Source organism: Amblyomma maculatum, chromosome 2 (assembly GCF_055883805.1).
Source record: "Amblyomma maculatum isolate TAMU_Amacu chromosome 2, ASM5588380v1, whole genome shotgun sequence".
Taxonomy (NCBI): Eukaryota; Metazoa; Arthropoda; class Arachnida; order Ixodida; family Ixodidae; genus Amblyomma; species Amblyomma maculatum.
The window spans coordinates 107,860,671-107,876,614 of NC_139345.1; the positions used below are offsets into that span (position 1 = coordinate 107,860,671).

Sequence of the window (15,944 nt, forward strand, 5' to 3'; positions counted from 1 at the left end):
GAAGCCCCACTGAGAATGACCCCTCCATGCTCAGCTGCTCGGCCAGAGGGGACTGAAAGTCCGCGTTTGATCCGTCGGTTAATAAGGATGTCTCGCCCTTACGTGATAGTTCTTCGGCGGTCTCCGCTGATGAGGCCCGTCGACTGTTTCTCATTTTCCGTCATGGTAGGGACTGGGGAAATTTGTTGCTGTACATCAGGCTCGTTGGAAGGGGCCTCGGAACGCGAATTGGCAGCAAATGCGTTCGCGTACGACCGTGGCAGTACACAGTCCCGCAACGCTTGCGTGCGGCGTTGCAGGCCTCCATCTCATGTCCGTAGGTGGAGATTACGGAAAATAGCACAACTCAGCAGTTTACAAAGCAACGTGCTGTAACGTGGAAGGTCTGTACAAACATCACTCATAGTGCCCCGCCGTAGTGGTGCATTGGTTAGGGTGCTCGACCGCTGTGCACAAGGATGCGAGCGTGAATCCCGGCTGTGGCAGCCGCTTTTCAATGGAGGCGAAAAGCAAGGCGCCCGTGTTCTGTCTGTGCGATATCAGGGCACGTTAAAGAACTCCTGGTGGTAAAAATTTCCGGAGCCTTCTACTGTGGTAGCCTGAGTCGCTTTGGAACGTTAAACCCCTTAAAACAAACCAAACTGCTCAGTCATTACATAATGTAACATGACTCGCAAATTTAAACTTGCGTACGGCAATTTGCATTGTTTGTAGAAACGTTGCCCATAGTCACAGTCGTGACAATTTTTTTTTTTTTTTTTGCGCAGTAACGATAAACGTTTATTGCACAATACCCTTCATCCTCTAGCTTAGGTTAAATAACTGATTCCTGTACAAGCTATGCATTGTGCAATTTCAGTTTCGTACGTTTGCATAACGTTAGAGAGAGTCACCAGCCTTCTCTAAGAGCATTCAGGAGCCCATTGCTCCGCATATAAGATGTAAAATGGCTTATAGGAAAGCAAAGGAGCAGTACTCTCGGTGGACACCTCTACCGTGCAATAAAGGAAGGTAGGTAGTAGCTAGTGAAAAAGAAAAGGAGAAAGAGGCGCTGTAGCCCGGAGGGCAGCGAAGATATATATTTTTTTAATTGGTTCACAAGAAGGGAAAGGCGCAGTATCTGTCACACGTGTCTGTGGACACCTGAACCGCGCCGTAAGGGAAGAGGGGAAGGTGGGAGTTAAAGTAGAAAGAGAGAAAGAGGAGTCGTAGTGGAGGGCTTCGGAGTAATTTCGACCACCTGGGGATCTTTAACGTGCGCTGACATCGCACAGCACATGAACGCCTTTGCCTTTCGCATCCGTCGAAACGCGGCCGCAATGGTCGGGTTCGAACTCTCATATTCCGGTTTAGTTGCCGAGCGTCTTAACCACAGTGTTACCGCGTCTTTTTTTTTGTTTTTTTTTTTAAACATGGTATTTATTACATTGAAATAATGTCCTATGTACATGGACTTTGTACAAATGATTTGGAAAAGAGCGTCGAATCAACACGATACGCAATAGGATACACCAATTCAAAACTCTAAACCGCATCGACTACATTGAGACTTAAGGACAGCAAATGACATTTGCACGGTGTCGCGATAAAACCATCGCGCGAAATACGAAGTCGATATAAATTATTTCCAGCATTACTTCATGCAATATGCAGCGAGTCCCTTCCACTGTACCACTGTCCGAGTCAACAGCATGGGCTAAAAAAAAAAAAAAAAATTGTTATAAAAAGATTCTGAATTCTTAACAGAAAGAAAGGGGCCCATATATGCAATTTTTGTACAAAGTTTTCATTTTCTGTAGAAGTCTAGAATTTCAGGCATATCTGGTGTTTATTTTCAAAATAAGCACAAAATTATCAGTGCTCCTTTATGATAAAGTTGAGTGTTTGCATTGAAATTGATTTCATTAATGTCAAGGTTCTAATTTTTCTTAGCATGCCGTCCATGACAGTGCATGGTTATCTGGCGATACAGCATTTCTGCCTTCCCGCCCTATCGCACAGGAAAAACTGCACTGGACGCTTTGCCTTTGGGACACATTAAAGTGGCACAGAATTGTTAACAATGCCTAATGAATGGAAGCTTAATTACTGATTAAAGTTGCTACAGTGACACATAAATGATTGATTCAATGGCGTTACTGACGCCAAATGCATACTTTGTCGAAATTTTCATATATAAACAACTTCTGCCCGCACAAGGATACACTACCTGCCCTGTCGTTGTGGTGCTTGAGCACGACGCTTTATGCAAGAGCTTCAAGGCATCACCTTTCGCTTACAGAGAAAGCTAATACGATGCACTTCGTCAGCTTGTACCGTGCCAACTGTGACGACACCCCTATCTTGGTCTAGCAGTTTTCTCAACACGTTCACGAATTCTGCTTTATGTTATTTTATTTATAATCATGTAAATAGTGGGAAGTAAATAAGAAATAAGCTTCTTGAAGAGTGCTCGGCAATGAAAATGTACAGCTGGACGTTTGCGAAGGTTCAAGGTAGGCCCGTGTCCTTCCAGAGGTCCATAAGGTCACTGCCAGCAGTCTTCAGTGCGATTCGTTTTTTCATCCGGTCAACCTGCTCTGGCGAAAAGTGGTTCCTCCAGTCTCCTACGATACCCTTACGTACGAACTCGCCCTGGACCGGCTTTGTGAGCAAACTACCCAAGGACTCCACAACAGACCTCGCTCCCGGGGGCAACAACTCCGGGGCCACCGATGTCAGTTCCTGGCTCCATTTCTTGATTTGCTCATTGATTTTTTTCATCGATTCGATGCTGATGGCGCCGAGTATCTTCTGAAGCAGATCTTGATTCTGCCTCAGCTTGTCCCCGTACTCTTCCTTGCCTAAGAAATCGGCAATTTTAAGGACCGAGCCAGGAGTGTCCTTTTTGATGTCTTCATAGGTGATGAAGAGCACATTGCTATCACCGCGGTGCTCGTACCAGGACAAGACGTGGTCGAAGTAGTCTCCGTAGTCCACTTTGCCTTCCATGAACATGTCGAAGAATTGATCGAATGTGCCATCCTCGAACAGGTAAGGAGGGAAGTTCCTCGTGTGGTAGTAGAATGACACGCAGCAGTCGTACGGGTTTCGTGTGACGCAGATGTACTTGGCCTTCGCCGAGTAAGGCTGCTTGCTGAATGGTAAATGGGTCTTAATAGCTCCAGGACGCGGCATAGAACGAGCTCCCTCGGCTCCCAGAAACTCCATGAACGGAGCCATGGTCATGAATTCCATGTGGCTTGCCGGAGGCACGCCGTTGCGGTATATGTTGTACACAATGTGTTGCATCCACGTAGTGCCACATTTCGGGTAGCTCACGATGAAGACGTCGCCCTCCATCGGTTCGTAGGAGAGGGCGGAGCGCAAGTTTCGATCGGTGAACACGTGGCTTACGTACAGCCCGTCAAAGTCCCGGTACGCGTTGAGACACTTGGCTTCAGGTTGGCATGCCTGCAACGCAAGCGCATAAAACCAGTGCAAGAAAGTAGATTAGCACAATAAAACTCTATGAAATTCCTCGAGAGGAGGCACTGCTTGCATATATACTATTCAGCATAATAGTCGAACACAAATCAATAAATTGGCATGTGTCCCTCAAAAGAGGCCTTCCAGATGACAGCATATACCAATTATCGTGATGTTGCGATTAATCTACTGTTGTGCTCGCAACCGTGACTACAGATTAATTAACCATCGCAAATAATTAGCTGCGAAGTCTTTACAATCACGTGGTGCCACTGACCGAATATCCTAACTTTTAAGTCCACTTGATTGGACTAGATTTGACTGCATTTATTTTCATGTATCATACATGAGGAGATGGCCTAGCTGTCGCGTAGTTCGTGAGTTGTATTGCACTACAGACGAGGAACGGTGAATAAACTGTATCAGAATGAAATAGTCGTTAAGCCACGTTGCTACCTTCGTAAATTTGTCTGTGCAATGCAAAACATGCACTGAGGTTGGTGCCGCTGCCAAGTAGAAAAATAGAAAAGGTGCAGAGTGGGGTCAGCATGCATATGTGATTTGTGTTTGAATCATACGTGCATTAAAAAAAAAAAAAAGGCATCCGCACTGAACGAGACAACTAACCATAGTCGAATTCAATCTCGTTGTCAGTCTTCCAAAGCGGGAGTACTATTTCAGCGTTACTGCTGCAAAAACACGCATATATGTTGTCATTGAGCACGTCTGCGTTGGCATGTGTAAATTCCAACGGAGAAAAACAAACAATATTAAGTGAACAAAATGTTTAAAAGATAGTCTTTTCGAAATAAAAGTCCTTAGCTCTGACTGAACTGCGGTAGATAGAACACCTCATCAAGGCGCCGGGCGGACATCAGCAATATCGGCCTCGACTTCGCACACAAAGCCGCATTTTTACCCATAGGAACGTCCATCTAGCGCGTGACTGCGGCGACTGAGAACGCCTAAGCACGGTAGCTGCACTCTGCAATTCAGGATTTTGCGCTACAACATGAGTGCCAGCCACAACAAAGTAAGCTACCATCAGGCAACATACGTTCAAGCGATTTCTGCTGTTATATCAAGTAAGTGTAGAAATGCCGCGCTTAAGAGGGCTCACCAGTGCCAACGTCCATAGAAAATACATGGTAACTTTCAGAAGCTCTAGCGTGTCCAAATGCGGTTAAATTTTCATGGGGTTTGTGGCAGCGTTTTCGTCTTTAGAGAATAGAGGAAATGTTGCGGGCAGATTTTATTTTTAAGGCTTCATTTTATTTCAAATCAGAGAAATATTCCTAAAAATTGCGTTTTTAGATATGTCGGTCTTCCTTGTCATCTCATAAAAAACTAGGCTAAACATCAAAATTTCCTCCGCAACATTTCCTCCCTTTTTCTTTCCTAATTGTTAATCTGCAATTTTTATCCATATCGAACCTATTGTTAGCGTTTTACAGGTTCTGAAAGTTGTGAATGTATTTTCTGCGGGAATTGAAGTTCGCGCCAAATTTAACTATTTGCGTCGTGGCTCCATCTGGTGTCAAACTGCTTAGACAATACTACACTCTACCACCAACCTCTTGCTTGTCAATGTTAGTGCGCGCATGTTTTTCTCGAAATTTTGACCAACTTGACTTCTTTCTGTCCTTTTTTCTTGCTTGGGCTGTGAAGTGAGATGCCAGGCGCAGTCAAGAAGAACCCCTCCCCCGCTGCCCGAGGATATAACATTTTTCGCACCAAAGCATAAGTGACTCACAGGGCCATTTATGTGGGAGAACAGCATTGTTCCCACCCCAACAAAGGTGTGCAGTGGTTCAGGCGACCTATAGTAGGATACAAGTGAAGGCAGGAGCAAACATCCTTGGCACCTATCCATTGTGCATGTAGAAGAGGCGCGACAGGAAAGCAAAGGAGATGAGCCTTTGTTGGCTTTTGTGCCCATGATGTGGGAAGTGGGCTCTTGAGCTCTAATCACCTCGCACCCTTTCTCCAACCTCCCCCTTCACACCTCCGCATGAAAAGCGAACATCCACTCTCCACAGCAAGGGGACAGAATCCTGTCTCCTTCCTTTTCCTGCCTAGCCTCTACTGCATTGCCCACGGATCGGTTGGTAGCGCCAGCTGAAAAATCAATCCAGCGAGCCCTATGATACCTATGGCTTCAATCAGGTTGGAAAGGTCTATACACGCTGACATCTCCCAAGGCAAGGGGTGAAATAACCATTTCGTTCCCTTTCTTGTCTAACCTCTGCTGTACTGTGGCTCCGACCTCATGAGAACTGGTCGAACCGGTCCGTCGTGTAAATAACATGACCTCAAAGGCGAGTAGCCTGGCAGGCAAAATCATTTAGTTCCACTTCTAAACCGGTTTCGCTAAGTCAAGCGTTCGACCACTGCCTTTATTCTCCCATTTAGAGCCGGCTCGGTATGCGCCGCAGCTAGCAGGACCTCCTGCACCACGCTGCAAAATACACAGCGACAAAAAAAAAAATGCAACTCGAAGTAGGGCGCCTACTAAGCCTTCCTTGGAAATCATATGAGGTAAGGAATTTCAGCTTGCAAACCAGTCGGAATTGGTTGGAAGATTTCCTTTTAGGGTTGCTGCCCCGTTTTTGCGTACAAAAGATCATACGCGGGTGGCGTGGCCACCACCCCTCTTTCCTTCTGTTTAGATTGCATTTTTTTATTTGAACAAAATAAACCAGTAGCAAGAAACCTGTTCCAATACATGATCGTGACAGTGACAAAAGGAAAGGGGAAAGATGCTCTGTAGTCAGGAAGGGTGTCCTAGACGATTTCTCGGCTGTCTTCATTTTTAGTTTTTGCATTCAAAGGTCGCTTGAGTGAGCGAGTCATCTGTGCTTCGACAATGTAATGAGGTTCGCGAATTGGAAGGCCACGGCTTCTTCTTGGGTCCACGAGTTCTGGCAGCAAACAGTGCATATAAAATTTTTTGAGACGTGGCAACATCTCGTCCTCCCAAAACGATTCGTGCCTGGAAATCACCTCAATACTCATGCCATTTTTGGTCCAGATTACAAACAAGCACTTTTGACGGCGAGCAATATTGAGCTGGCCTTGTACTTGGTACCAATAATTGCTGTTAGTCTTCAGCTGCCATCTTCAGTACTTGTTTTCGACACAGCAGGTTATTTTTTTGGCGCGAACTCCTTACGGACACTTGACTTCGACGAGGATATCCTCCCCAATGAGTCCGTCAGGGGAAGCGCCAAGAAAGGGGTTTTCCTGGTCAGCAAACAGGCCGCACTCTTTTACCACAACGTTGCATTCCTTCTCGATTTGCTTTAGTGCTAAGCACTCGTGGTCCTTTCCGTACCTTATGGCTTCAGATGTGATTTCTTTGTACAGGATATCGCCAACTGTCCGCCCACATCCCGTCGTTGCTTTCATTTTACACACAATCAAGGATTGAACGAAACACACATGTCTTCTTGGTACGAAGGAGCGGAAGATATATGTGTTCGGCGACGTGAACGCTGGCAGGCAACTAGGCAAAGTAAACGGTCATACACTCGCGGACACCTCTCTGTGGCTATGTAACCGAGGCAATGCTGGAAAGGGAAGCAGACAAGATTTTGTGCACTAGGAGTTCCTTTCTTTCCTTTTATCTGGGGGCTGAATACTAGGGTCCCCAACACAATGGATTGTTTTCCAGTAACCAAAGTCTAATATGGGGGAAGGTTCCCTTCACGTTTTCAACTCTGTCAAAAGATGATTCACACCTTTCTCTCTCCCTAGTCGAAACCAGCCCTGCTTAGTACTGCCTGCAAAGAATCCTCACCCTACCACTGTAAAGAGTAGTAAACCGGTTTCTTTTACCAGTTAACCTCCCTGCCTTTCCTCCTCATCTTCCTTCTCTTCCTTCGCACAAAAGATGGGAGGGGGCATAGGCGACCCAAACTGGAAAACACTACAATGGTGCGCTACTGGAGAAAAGGACCATTCTCTGGCCCCCACTCCGGTCCCCCAGGTTTGGCCGCATATCAACTGAAAGTTCTCGGCTCTACTTTTTGTACGCGGAAGAAGTAACACTTTCGTGTCACGGTGTAATTTACACACCTGGACGGGGAATAGAACTTTCCTCCCTTTTGTGGTGCTTAAGTGCTGCCATCTATCGACAAAAAAAATTCAAATCTGAGTTGCCTTGCAGCTGGTGAGCCCTCTTAAAATCCGCGATCAACAAGTTTACGTGCAACATGCATCTTCCATTAAGCTGAAGGTTTTTGTAAGAGTACTCGGGCACTGGGAATAGTTGGCTGACTGTTGTCATAAAAAGTGAGCGCCTTCAATATTTTTGAAAGCAGTATACATGTAGCATATAGCCAAGAATACGAAATGGAGGTTTCGCCATTTCGGTGCCCGAAAATTGCTGCGCGTTGGGTTTCTTCATTTGGAGGACTGCTGGCTACGCATCCTCGCCCTAGGGTTAACGAGCTGCGTGAAGGCACGTGTGTGGTTTGCTTTTTTTTGCTTTGTTAACGAGGCTGCCCATTGCAGCATGCTTGAATGTAAAGTTAGCACTGGACGGCATAAGAAATTGCATTTTATTTTTATGAGCCAAAATTCCGGTGATAAACTTATCTCCTAGAAAACAGGGCTGAGCTTCTAGCTGATATGCTATGATATCCAGTTGCAGCCTTAGGTTTGGACATCAGCTCGCCGTTTTTGAGCCTGGAGCGAAGGTACCAATTTTCAGTTTTTTTTTTTTTTTTTTGCATGAACGCAACTGGCCTCAGAACTACAGTCTACCCCCGACGCCTGCTTAGGGTCTTAAGCAGTATTCACCTGCAGTAAGAGGAGTAGGTTTAAGGAATCCGAGAAACACTGGGAAAGTTGAGTGAAAGTTGAAGTGCAGAATATGCATGACTACAAAAGGGATTGATAAAACAATTTGATAGCAAAAACTCACGTGCCTATACTTCAACAAAACTTTGTAAACAGCTTCTTAGATAGGGCTCTTAGCCAGAACTGCAATGATAATACCTGATGGAATTCAAGCATCAAAACTAAAATAAATTCCCCGGCTGACGGGCTTCTCCCTGGAAATCAATGCAAAAAAAAAAAAAAAAAGCAATTACAGCGAGATCGAAAAAAAAAAAAAAACAGAACTTGCGCTAAGGAAGATGCGAGCTCAATGTTCTGCGACGATTAAAAAAAAAGAAAAAAAAAAGCAGCCACAGTTCAGGGATATGCAAGTGCCCGACTAGAACAGTGCACTAGTTTTAGGAGATAGGATTCTCGCGATTATCCTCGCAGACCTTTTTAACGGCTTCCTCTTCGAGGGGGTTCCAGGACGACGGCATGGCAGACGTGCTTCACCCTTTGTTCTTCCGACCTGTGTTGTGGAAATAAACACAAACAGCTTTGTTAAGTCATTGATGAAATTCTCGCAAGTTCCACATAACTCACATATTGAGAGCTTCTCAGTAAAACATGGCTGATAGGGCAAGATGTACCGACGCTGCATATGCGCCGTTGGACAACTTGATGTCGGCTATTTCCCTGGCTGAACTGAGTAGTACAATTTCCTAAATCGGAAACAAACAGTGACACAAGGAGAGTAATAGCAATACCGAGATAACTCAAACAAGGAACCCATGACGTTGCTTAAGAGAGCGAGGGCAATTGTATGGAATTACTGTTCAATAATGTATATCGACTATCGCTTTCTTAATGTCTGGATTAATTGACGCTTGTACGACGGCGAAAAGCGCAATTATCGGCGAGAAAATTAGATGTAAGGGCATGACGCGTTAAATTATAGTTAGTCATATACGGTTTTATGGTTAAAATCAAGTTTGGCTATACGACGCTCCAGTGACGCGTTAAGGGTATGACGCGATAACAGCCTGCGGCCATCTGTCCCTCGATGCTGACAAATCTAAAGACGCGAAGTTTATACTGAGCACCTAGTCCCGAGTGAGGAACATTGACAGTACAAAGAAAACACAAAGAATTATTTTATGAAGTTACATCCTTGGAGGCGCGCGACAACATTAATTCGCGTTACATTTCAAACTTTATTTAATCCCTTTCCTATCAACCGTAACATCATGTAGCACGTGAGCGTTGATGGTTGAAGTTCCTGCGCGAGGTCACGTAGCTGTGACGTCATTACGACAACGCCGACGCCGGGTTTTCTGCGACGCGGGGCCTTTACGGTATATCGCCGTTGATAGAGACGTCTGCAATTTATTCTTTAGCCTTCTCTAGCTTATAATTATAGGTAAGTTTTTGTTTGGTTTGAACAGAAGAAGAAAGGCTAAAGTTAAACTTACTTCTCTGTAAGAAAGGCAGCCTTAACAGAACAAAATTATTTTCGTGAGTAGATGAGTTAACTCCAGTTCAGTGCGAGTTACGCTCAGTAAAAGTTGAAATTAACTATATTGGGAACCCAGGGGTGTGATGAGACGGTGGTATTGCTGTATAACTAGTGTAGTTGTGTGACAAAGAGTTGCTGCCACCGGCTCGTCGCCTTGTAGTAAGTAGTAATAGTACAAGAAATCCGGAGAAGAATACTTGGGGCATAAGAATGAGGGAAGGATAGATTTGGAGCTTCAGAGGTCGATCTTGTCAGGTCCACATTCCCCTTTGCCTCCGCCGCCCCTTTGGCCCGCGTCACCAGCATATTTTGTGCTTGAGTCGGAGTCAGTCAGGAGGGCCTTCGGCTACCTTAGGCTGAGACTATAATTTTTTGGTAATAAAGGGCTTTTTTCACACCAAGATCGAAGGAACCACGAAAGAAAGACGGTGAGATCGTCGGAGTTGGACGGGTTCCTAAAGAAACAGATAGGTTTTGCATGTAGATGCGTCCAAGTACAGAACGGAGGAAAATGCGAGATTGATAGCAGTAGCGGACGTGGAAGAAAAGATAACCAACCGTGCGTCAGTGCGCACAATGACGTACATACAATCGATCGCCATATCCCTAGCCCTGGCTAAGGCCAACCGGCAGCGGCTGAGTTGCTGGACGAATTCAATGGCTGCAGCGAGGGCATACAGTGTTGGAAGAATCGACAACAAAGTCATGGGGACCCTCCCCGGAATAAAAGCAACACAGACACAGATCTAACAACACAAACATTCAACGCCTCATCATTTGTATCCCGGACACTGGAGTTCATGAAAATGCCACAGTAGACATCGTTCTGCGATCGTTCATGAAAAGGTGTGATGGTTTGCCGGTGAAACCCTTCAGCATGCCAGCATCTTACGGGGGAGGCAATAGAGGGGTTTTTCGGAGCGCGCGAGATAAGCACTCAACTCCGGCAGACAACCTCGACAGAGAGAAGGCCACCAGGCTCACACGACCGCGACAGTGACCGCAACCCAAGCATACCGACGCACCAAAACATGCGGGCGGATAGATACTTGAAAGTGTGCAAGTGGTGTGAGGTCTGCGTCACCACGACGTACCCCGTCGCCTAGACAGTGTTTGTTTACTATCATCTAATCGACAGCTAGCTAGCTGATCGGTTAAGAAGGTTTATCAACTGCACACGTTTGACGAGGAAACGCGCATGAGCTTCACGAAAAAGCATGCTGTGGCTACTCCCACGATTAAGCGGCAGATTTATCGCTGCTGTCAAAGTGCGGGCTATATACGCGCGATACGTGATGCCCCGCCTTCCCGCTGAACATAGTGCGAAAGCTGAATGCCAACATGTCAACTAGTTGTTTTTCAGAAAACTTCCCTCTGTTTTTCTTTCTTTAACGAATACTCGGCAAAATCCAGCCGAATGGCAGAAAAAAAAAAAAAAAAAAGACTAACTCTAACTTATAAAATTTCGATTTCCGGAGAGAGTGGTATCTGTGCTTCGAACGCAACATACCTTATCAACTTCAGGCCAACTTACATTTGCCTATATACCTTGTCCCTTTAAAACTTGCTTCGACACGTAACAAGCAGGACGCCCATTTACCTTGGATCGAGTAAAATGAATACTTAATGCTCGTTCATGCATTCTCATTAAGAGAATGCCCGATCAACCATCTCCACACAGTGATCATCTATTGTATTCGGCCATTGGGTTATTTCAGGCTTTTTAGTTTTAGGCTCATCTTCTCGAAAAAAGAAAAAAAAAAAGAAAAGGCTTGGACAGATCCAGAATAAGGAATTATTTGATAGAGATAAGAACAGTCGGTATTTCTAATCAGGTTCCTCCGAGGCAAACGTCTGCATGAGTTTGTATAGTCATTATGAGAAGCGTCGATTTGTGAAATGCGTAGCTCGAATTTACTATACGATCTGTTCTTACATATGTGTCTCTTCCCAGAATTAACGTTCCTTCACCTCGCTTACTGAACTCGAGAACAAATGTCACTAAACCGGATATACCGACGCTGGCATGCCTTTGGAATCCATAAAAGCACAAAAAATTCGCTCGCAACAGCGTGACACAGCAGAATGTATACCGGCTGCGCAAAAACTAAAAAAAAAAAAGTTCAAAAACGACCGTTACACCGAGTGAAGCGTATCTTGCTACGCCGTACGCGAAGTTCGTCTGGCTGGAACCGCTCAGTTGCAGACAATGCTATGGGCGAGGGGTGCTTCGTCCTGTCAGAGCTAAGTGATCGCTATTTCTTTTCAAGCTCACAATAGATTTGCTGTAGAATTGTCTGTCACTGTCGCATATGACAGAGCGACCCTCGGTACAGTCTCTGCCAAGTACGTTTGCGAAGAAGCCAGAAAAGTGTAAACACACTGAGGCCGGTTCAACATCCTACAACGAACTCCGTCTGCGTCTGGCGAACTCCGTTAAGGGTCGGTGTTGCGAGCAACACAAAGAAACTGTGGAGCGCCTGCGCTTTCTGGAAAATGTAACGCACCCAGTAGAGAACTGGCGAGAAAAACGTGAGGCGGAAAACTAACAATAGCACGAATTTGTTATAACCAGAACTTTTTTTATTATCAGTTGTCTCTGATAGTGTCCAAAAGATGCGGCTGCTGTACACTGCGATGACATGGAAAGGCTGATTGAGATACGAGCCCTTCTACGAGCTGGATAACAAAGAGCCTGTGCAAAGGTTGAAGCAACTCGGGAACTTCGGATGGAGAAGGAGTGGTACCCTTTATTCAAGACACCCTGTCCATAGGCACTGCTGGATGGTAGCCGAAGGTACCGTCTTTGCCAAAAGTAACCAGGCTGCGTGTATCGCTTCTCAGTCGGGCAGCAGAGAATTCGTACCACTTCTGAGTCCGTAAATTTGTGCACAGTAAAGGCGAGCTCCTGTCCTCACTTGCTAACAAGTTGTGATCATCTGGCAATCAATGTTGGCTTTAGAGTACAAGCGGAAAGCAAACCATGCAGTCTGGTTACTTTTGGCAAAGACGGTACCTCTGGCAGCCTGCGTATACGTGCTAGTGTTATATTGGCGTCTCAATTTATTTATTTATTTATTTCGGATACCTCAAGGGCCCTTGGGTGAGGGCTTTACATGAGGGGTGGGCAAACAACCTGGTGTTAATAAAACAATGTCTCTATGGCTTTCTTGAAATGGTCCGGGCTTGTATGAAAGATGGCACTTGTGGGAAGATTGCCCTCATGCATGCAGAAGAACAATCGCGTCTTTGTGTGTCCCCTTTCTTGTTTGCGCAGCAGTTTCCATAAGCATAAGACTAAAGCAGCATCATGAGAATGATCCAGCTATGATACACTGTTCTAGAGACTGCGTCTGCAAAGGGGCACGTACTAAAGCTTTGCTATCGGTTCTTCGTTTTTCTCTGATTAGTACAATCTTTGGCGAAAACAAGGCGCTCATCTTAACAAGAGAGAGAGAGAGAAGGGTTCAACGCTGCTGAACCGAATATGGAGCGAAAGCATTAGCTGGGGGTGACCGAGCGTTTTTATTCCTCTTCGCGGCTGTTCAAGGTCGTTGGTGGCTGCGGCCACGGACTACGCGACGGGCCGAAACCTGGCGTGGTATTGCTTTCGCAATAAAACAACGAGATTCAATCATGCAATGAAGGATACTTATTGGGCGCAGGCTGACCATAAACGGAGTCATCTTTACGGCCGCCATCTTGGCTCAACTGTGGCACCGCCTGTAGATCGTAAAAATTGCCAATACCCCGTCTCCTCAGACTTGCTAGGCCTAAAAAAACATGCACTGCTCAGAGGCACCAACACTATAGCTCGCTTCTGCAACGCTCTCTGGGTCACACGGATTTATAAAAGCCGCCACCGCGTCTCGTCCTACGCTCTGTTGGCGCAGCGAATCAAGACGGGACACGTAAAGCAGGTTCTGCCTTTGGAACGCAATATTCCGTTCCTCTACAGACACGTGCCGTGTTTTCTCGTTTGTTTTTTGAATGTGCCAGGGACATCGTTTCGCTTCAGCGAGCGTGGCCGGGAGCAGATTATCTCCTCCTCGACTGCGCATTCACCCGCCTGAGACAAGCCATCTCACGGTTTCACTGAAACTTGCGTATAGGCGCCACTGGAAATGCAATTTCCCAAAGGCCGCGCGTACAATGATCGTACACACGCACACTACACGTATCTCTTAGCGGACGTCATTATAGTATTTCGCATGTCGCAGCGTGCATGCGATTTCCTGCGGAATCGAGGACACCTTGCCGCAACGAGGAAACCTATCTCGACAGCACGCGTACCTTTAAGACACCTCGTCCCGAGCTACAGCTATCCGCACTGTATGCACTGAAGCTGAGACAGGGACCATGCAGCTGTTTGATCATTCCATAGTGTTGCGTGTGTTGGAAACCAAGTAGCTGCCTGGTGGTTGGCGCTTTCATCGTAGCGCTTTAATTCCCGCGTCGCCAGTGCACTACCCGTCGCACAAGTAAAAAAAAAAAAAAAAATCAACGCAGCGAAATAACTGACAAGGTGCCACGATAGTAGCACTTGTTTGATTCAGCTCACCGTCAACAAACGCCTCATACACAACACACGTGAATTTGGTAGAACATGGCGAGGCACTTTTGCTTCAAAACTGCTTGTCGCGGGCAAGCTCGAATAAGTGGTAGAATTCACGCAGTTCAACATTTAAACAATAATTCGGTTGCTACATTTAACGCGACAACGTTACAATTTCCGTGCTGTCGCGGAAATTTCTTCATCGCCACCGTTATCTGCGAGCGCAAAACCCTAACGGAAAAGTAAAATTAAGGAGGAGGTCTGAAATGTTCCGATTAGCGCCAAATTTTCAGGGATTCCTGTAATCGAGGGAAAGCATTTGGGTGGGAATCGAACGAAAGATTTTCGGATCACGGACGGTACCGGCGAATCGCAAAGGATTTAAGCTGCATAAAAAAGGGACCTAGTGAGCGCGCGACGAGAACGGGGTTCGCTAACTCAATCGCGTGCCAAAACAATAAAGAAAACAGTGCTGTTTTCGTGATTCCATATTTGTCCAGTCATTGCCCTTGCGTCTGATGGGAGTATGCACCAAGAACATGCACTCTTATAAGAAAAGCTTAAGAGTCCTCCAAGTTTCTTAGCATTCGCTGCCCGTTAACTTCATTCTAGGCTAGTTACGTAATTAACTAAGAAATACAGCATAGCCGACGAACTTGGTGGCAAAGAAATTCGTCGAATAAATGCTTTGCATGAGGCTAACATCATTCGAAATATCTAGCACAATGTGTGTCGTACAATTTACTTTCGCCACTGACCCGATGGGTAGCGATGATGTAGTCCTGACTCCTGAGACCACCATTTTTCACATATAATAACCTGCACACGGCCGCAATATAGTAACTAAGAGAACTGCCGAAAACCAACTCCAAAGCGTCGTACAGAGCACCAATATCTTTCAGTTGAACGTCGCGTAAACATTGCAGAAGTAAAGGGCACAAAATGTCAACAAACCTCAGACAAGGGTACACGGAACTCGCAGAACGACCTCCGGAGTCTTCTTGACCGGTGTAACTCGTACCGAAGCCGGGCGGAAAAGACAATCAGGTAGCAGCGCGCGCGCAACCATCAACACTCAACGTCGAGTAGAAAGCTGGTCTCGCTCTCGCTGGCGCGCGTCTTTTCCCTTTTCCTGCACGCCCCTTCCGACGGCTCGCGTGCGTTTGATAGGCAAGGGCGCTTCTACGCAGCCGCCAGTGGCATTTACCGCGCTGTTGACACAGAAGCGGGGAGCGAGAGCGGGGAGAGGAGGGAAATGAAAAGGACAGCATGCGGACGAGAAGCGTGCCAGCTCGCGCTATCATACTTCCCTTTGTTAAGAAAATCGCCTGGCGAAAGGGAACGCCGACTGGCGGGAATGACGCTTGCTATGAAGGTCTCGGTGCTGTTTCTCGGCCATGTCCCCTGTTGGAGGCGTGGTCGTATGCAGAATTGCAAAGAAAACATAAAAAAAAAAGAAGAAAAGGTGCGAGATAAGCTTTTATTTCTTTCCCGGCATCGATGCAGTGGTGTGGTGCTCTTCAATAAAGCTCACCAATAAGAGAGCAGGGCGTTATCGAGGTTTTATTAAGCGCCTTCGAA

General features: G+C 46.1%; 1 protein-coding gene across 1 annotated transcript; it reads right to left on the reverse strand.

The window, feature by feature from the left end:
• Window positions 1-1,715: 1,715 nt before the first annotated feature.
• LOC146199511 (sulfotransferase ssu-1-like) lies at window positions 1,716-15,546 on the reverse strand. Its single transcript, XM_084595005.1, has 3 exons — window positions 15,318-15,546; window positions 8,745-8,821; window positions 1,716-3,453 (listed from the first exon to the last, which is right to left on the reverse strand). The coding sequence occupies exons 2-3, from the start codon at window positions 8,787-8,789 to the stop codon at window positions 2,491-2,493; spliced, it is 1,008 nt and encodes a 335-aa protein (XP_084451131.1). The 5' UTR covers window positions 8,790-8,821; window positions 15,318-15,546; the 3' UTR covers window positions 1,716-2,490.
• Window positions 15,547-15,944: the final 398 nt, after the last annotated feature.